We start from the raw sequence: 6272 nt of genomic DNA, 5'->3' as shown, positions 1-6272 counted from the left end.
ACATTACACAAACAAACTAAGATCACCAAACAACACAAACAAACAAACCATACCTGCATACAAAGATAAAACAATCCGGTTAAGGTAAAGACAAAACAAGATAAGAGAAGCTAAAGGGCCGTTGAAAGAATTGTCCAACACATTTAATATGAATCTTTTGACATCTTTTGAGAAATAGAGAAAATACAACTAACCTGCACAAATCACATCATTGACATTCACATAAGTATTTTAATTTTTTCCAGTGAATAAAAGAAAGCTTAGCAGAGTAATGGCTTCCTTAGAGTGACTGTTTTGTTTTTCATGATGATATAATAATGATGATGTTGAAGAGACTTGGGTACAAAATGGCAAGAATTCATGCTGCCTTGTACTTATTTTCAAGTAACTGCATGTACAGAAAAAGGTATGATTTCATATCTACTTGAAACCACCCTCACCCTTCCCTAATTTGTAGTAAGCATGTCTACAGACAATGATATATATAAACGTCACAATTAAAAAACAAAACAAAAAAATCCTCTCCCATCATGCCACAAGAGTGGAAACAATGATTTTGCTTGCCTCCATTGCTTTGAATATGATTCCAAAACCCATTGGATGCTAATGATATTAACTCCAATCATTGGCTGCAACATATGTAAACTTCTAACTTCTATTAGCTATTAAGTCCCATGACAACCTAATTACTATCAAAAAGTCATTTTAGAAGAGTCCCAATTTATTATAAATAATACCATATGGAAAGCCATAAACATGAAATCAATAGCTATAAACAAACCTTATTCTCTCACATGATTAGCGTCCACTAATATCTTTGAGAAACTTCAATTTGATCTTGTTGAGTGTGGCTAAAATATTTTCTATACCAATCCTCTGTTCAGGTGAGTTGGCACAACAAAGCAAAGCCAATCCCATGGTGGATAGCAAACACTCCTCCATTGCAGCATAATCATTTTCGTTGCTTAACAAATTGGCGTCAACAACTTCAAGTACAGAAAGGGCTAATGATTCTTGTACCAAACACTTCAAGCTCATTTCTCCGGTAAACATATCATCTGTAGGCTTCTTTTTTGTGAAAGTTTCCATCAATAAAATGCCATAACTATACACATCTCCCCTTGTAGAAACAAGTCCTTCAGATCCATACTCTATACATATGTTACAACTTATCATGAGAAAATATAATTATATGGTACTAAAATGAAAAGGGTCAATACATTACCAAAAGAGAACAATATTCTATGTTTATATGAGAGTACTAGAATGGTAAACATGGAACTTAACCTCACCTGGTGCCATATATCCAATTGTAGCGAGAGTCATTGTTTGTGTTAGAGAAACTCCATCACCAAGGAGTTTGGCGATGCCAAAATCAGCGACATGTCCAACCATATCTTCATCTAATAGGACATTGCTCGGCTTCAGATCACAATGAACAATAGGCGTTGCGTAACCAAGATGAAGGTATTCTACTGCTGTTGCTACATCAATCATTATATTTAGCCTTTGTAACATATTCAAGCAACGGTTTTCGGAGTACAACCACATATCTAGGTTCCCATTAGGCATGTATTCTAATACCAAGGCTTTGAAGTCCATGTTACAACAAACGGTAATGATCTTGACAAGATTCCGGTGACGAATATTGCGTAATACCTCACATTCTATGTGAAAGCTTTTGAATGCCCCCTCCACTTGCAAATTTAAAACTTTTATAGCAACAATTGTACCTCCTAAGAGTGTTCCTTTGTAAACAAACCCAAAACTCCCTTGTCCAAGTAAGTTGTTTGCACTGAACCCTTCTGTTGCTCGAATAAGTTCTTGATGTGAAATTCTCCTCCATGTTGCTAAAGGCATTGAATTTGTGTCATGTGACAATTTGGCATTCCTCTTATGGCGTTTTATTGAGAAAAATACAAGACACACTCCAAGTACCATTAACCCCACTGCAATTGACACATATTTCAGTATTCGCATTCCTACGGCCTTTTTTCCTTTGCATGGGGGGACTTGCATTCGAGTCTCACCACAAAGTCCATTGTTTGAGATGAATGATGTAGCTGGGAAGTGTACAAATTGTCCTCTGGAAGGAATTTCTCCTTGTAGTTTATTGAATGACAAATTTAGATGTTTCAAGTATGAGATTTCTTCTAAGGACTTGGGAATCTCTCCATATAAGTTATTGTAGGAAAGATCTAAAACCTCTAAGCTTACCAATTCACCAACAGATGTAGGAATTGAGCCATCTAGCCGATTGACTGCCAAATTTAGATTGACAATACTTTTTAGCCCAGCAATTGTAACTGGGATATGACCTGTCATTTGGTTTTTTGACAAATCTAATGCTATCAAGACATTCATATTCCCAATATCTGAAGATAGAAGGCCATTAAGAGAATTTGATGATAAATTAACCAATAAGAGATCTTGAAGCCTCCACAAGCTCAAAGGAATTGAAGAAGTTAATTGGTTGAAACCGAAGTCAAGATTTCTTAGTGAAGTCATGTTATCTATGCATGCAGGAATGTGTCCATGAAGCTTATTACCACTTAAACTTAGTGTATCCAAGCTTCCTAAATGGCAGAGCGTATATGGGATTGAACCTTTTAGTCTATTATCATAAAGAACCAAACCTTGGAGCTTGTGCAATCTTCCAATTGTAGTTGGAACAGGTCCTCCCAGTTCATTGCGGGATAGGGCCAAATTAATCAAGCTACTTAAATTGCCAATCTCTTCTGGAATGTTGCCCTTAATATTGCAGTCCTGTAAGTGAAGTCTTTGAAGAGAGGTTGAGAGGTTCCCAACTGAATTGGGAAGGACGCCATTCAAGTGATTGATGGACAAAACTAAAAATTTGAGATTTTTGCAGCTTGACAAAGAAGAGAAAATGCTCCTCAGTTCTGAATACGAAATTGTCAACTTATTTGATCTGAGATTCAGAATCTTAAGGAACCTTAAATAACCAATTGCTTCTGGAATTGAGCCAGAGAATGAGTTCGAATCCAAATCTAGAGTGAAGAGCATTGAAGCATTAATAATAGAGTTGGGAATTGTTCCACTCAGTTCATTATCACCAAGAGAAAGGAACCCAAGATTTGGAAGAAAAAGGCCCATATTTGATGGAAGGTCACCTGACAGATTATTTGATAACATCGAAATTGATTGTAAAGTTGAGATATTGAAGATCTCATACGGAATCGGTCCCGAAAAATAGTTTGTTTCAATACTGAATAGCTCTAGGTTTTGCAGACTTCCAATTTGACTCGGTATTGCACCTGCACAAGTATGTCATGAATAATAATTCGTATATATGTTTATTAAGAAAGGTGCATATAGTAAATCATACCAGTTAGCTGCACATCATTGCTATACAAAAAACTAAGACGTCAACAAATATAGTTGACCATAACAACCCATGATTTGTTACATTTAAGTAGTGAGGTATTCTATAAATAGTAATAAAATAATAATAATAAAAAATAATAATAAAATAATAAATAATAATAAGAAATACTTTGACATCCAAACTAGACCCAATACGTTTGGTTCTAATTTCAACCATGTTCAAACTCATTAATCAGCCCATTATATATATTTATATATATATTATTTTGTTCTTAAATAAAACAACGGTTTCTTTTTATCACTCTCGCTCTGATCTTATCTCTCCGTCCATGTCTCTCTCTCGTCCCTTGTCCCAAAGCATCAAACCAGCTGGAACTAGTCCTACCAGTTCTCTAGCTCTTCCGTAGTCCTATCGGTTGGTTCAGTTTTCAGCCCTGCTAATTAGATATGAAATCCATAATTCTAAATATATGAGTAGGGAATAATACTTGAATATTTTCATAGATTTATTACAAAAAATGTTATTTATTTGTGATTAATTATTTATAATAAAATGATTATTTTTAATTAAAAGAAATCTATTTTTATCATAAATAATCCATTTCGTTGTAAAAGAATGATCACAAATACTCATTTTTATTATAGTGATTTTTCCTCAAACAACGGTCGGTCTTCATGGATTCTTCGTCTGATTTTGATCTTTTACATTAATACACGTACACGGGGATTTTACTATATTGGGGGCATGAACAATAACAAGCTTGTGAATCTCTATTAAAAATGAAAGAAATACTAAAATGAGTTGGATTGCAACTATCGGTTCTTTAATATCCAAATTTTTATTTTAAATTTTATTATATCTCTCTACTTCTAATAATGACCTAAAATTCCAATTTAATTTTCGGATCATGGTGAAACAAAGTCATTCCACTGTCAATTACTAGTTATTGATTTCATGCGCAATTAATGGATAAAAGTACGATCCTCGATTATTAAAAAAAATGCTCAATTTCTTAATGAAAAATAAGAAAGAATGATGTTCAGAAAGGAGCATTAATGAATGATTATTTATACTCTATATACTATTTCTGGGCTTTCAATTGAAAATTAAGTACTTACTCAGATATGATCATCTATAAATCATGCATACAATGTATATTTCCCTAAAACAAGATAGGTTGCATTTGGATAGTAAGGTGATTTCATATATTCTGTAAATAAAAATAAAAAAATATTGAAAAAATATTAAATAATAATAAATAGTAATAAAAAATAATAAAAAATAAGTTAAAAATAAAGTTAAAAAAAATGAATAATAATGGAGTAGTATTATCAGAATACGTACCTTCAAACTTGTTCACGGCAAGATTTAAGTACGTAAGCATAGTTAAATTCGCTATTTCTGGGGGTAGTCTTCCTGTGAAATTATTCTTCCACATATCTAAAATTTGCAGTTGTGTACACTTCAGCAACGAGGATGGAATTGTACCTGTGAAACATTTAAGATCCATAAATTAATTTTGGAGCTTGCAAATTACAAACTAAATAATATAATACTAGTCAATCGATCATTTAAACCTAAACATATGTACCTTCAAAGTTATTGTCATAAAGGTATAATGATCCAAGCATGGTTGAGTTCCCTATTTTTGGGAGTACACCAGAGAAATGGTTACGGGAGACAGAAAGAAATTGTAAGTTGGGAAGATGATCAAACATATACGTCGGTAGTCCACCAGATAACTTGTTATCACCGAGGTTAATGTATTGTAGTGAAGACGCATTGAAGTCAAGGGAGGTTATTGAACCTAAAAGCTTATTTGAGTGGATGAAAATTTGTTGCAAGGTAGGCATCTTGAATATAAAGGATGGTATGGAGCCTGAAAGCTGGTTATATGCAAGATTAATCCGCTGTAAGGATGACATGTTTGATAGAGACTGTGGAATACTACCTTCAAAATTGTTACCATTAAGAAACAATTTTTGAAGTTTGTTTAGCAAACCCATCCATGGTGGGATTTCTCCACTGAATTCATTATATCTCAAGTCTAGGAATTGCAGCCGATAAAGACGAGACAACTCATTTGGCAATGAGCCATGAAAGCTGTTGTTGCTTATGTTTAGACTGACCAGGAACGAAAGATTTCCAATGTGCGGAGGAATGGTACCTACAAGGTCCTTGTGGCAAAGGTTTAAAGCTCTGGCTCGGAGATGTTTAGAACCACAGGTAACACCGACCCAATTGCAAATAGGAGTGTTGGAGGACCAGTTGCTTATCAAAACATCGTGAGGGTCATTAGAAGAAACTTGAGCTTTCAATGCAAGAAGAGCAGATTTATCGGTGGCAACGTTTAGAATTTCTGCATTAACAAAGCTAAATAGGTAAGATTGTAGCAAAAGCAGCGTCAGAGAAAGGAGGAATACGAAAGAAGTTGGGTTCGCCATGGGTAATAGCGTATGGGTCTTGCTAGTTGCTACGCGTACTTGAAAGGAAAAAAAATCGTACGAGTGCTGTAACGGAAAATGTAAAGTAACGTAACGGAAAATGGTAAGTAAGAAATGGAAAGCAAACGAAAAGCTATAGTAACAGAAAATAAAAGAAACGGAAAAGTAAACAGAGTAGAAAAACGTGCAAGACCCAACATGAAAGAAAATAAAATGCCATAACCCATCATCCCCAACCAGCAACAATATGTGAAAATAGCAGGGATCGATCATGAAATATATAAAAGCTAGCAATAAAATATATTGTCCTTGTTATATGTACATCATGTTGTGTACGTCTTTGTTAGGTATCCACCTAAAAATGAAGTCAGTTTCTGACCATCGAATAAATTTGCGGGACCCTAAATTTAATTTGAATAACTTGACATGTTCCCTCAAGCCACGTGAAAATATGCGAAACAATTATGGACTGACTCGTA

General features: G+C 34.3%; 1 protein-coding gene across 1 annotated transcript; it reads right to left on the bottom strand.

The window, feature by feature from the left end:
* Positions 1–260: 260 nt before the first annotated feature.
* On the bottom strand, positions 261–6029 carry LOC121268012 (probable LRR receptor-like serine/threonine-protein kinase At3g47570). Its single transcript, XM_041172108.1, has 5 exons — positions 4941–6029; positions 4694–4837; positions 1293–3278; positions 782–1151; positions 261–388 (listed from the first exon to the last, which is right to left on the bottom strand). Exons 1-4 carry the CDS (start codon positions 5791–5793, stop codon positions 799–801), a joined length of 3336 nt encoding a protein of 1111 aa, XP_041028042.1. The 5' UTR covers positions 5794–6029; the 3' UTR covers positions 261–388; positions 782–798.
* Positions 6030–6272: the final 243 nt, after the last annotated feature.

Source organism: Juglans microcarpa x Juglans regia, chromosome 5S (genome assembly GCF_004785595.1).
Source record: "Juglans microcarpa x Juglans regia isolate MS1-56 chromosome 5S, Jm3101_v1.0, whole genome shotgun sequence".
NCBI classification, from domain to species: domain Eukaryota; kingdom Viridiplantae; phylum Streptophyta; class Magnoliopsida; order Fagales; family Juglandaceae; genus Juglans; species Juglans microcarpa x Juglans regia.
Note: the sequence above shows the minus strand (reverse complement) of the source record. Positions and strands in the feature narration are given on the sequence as shown.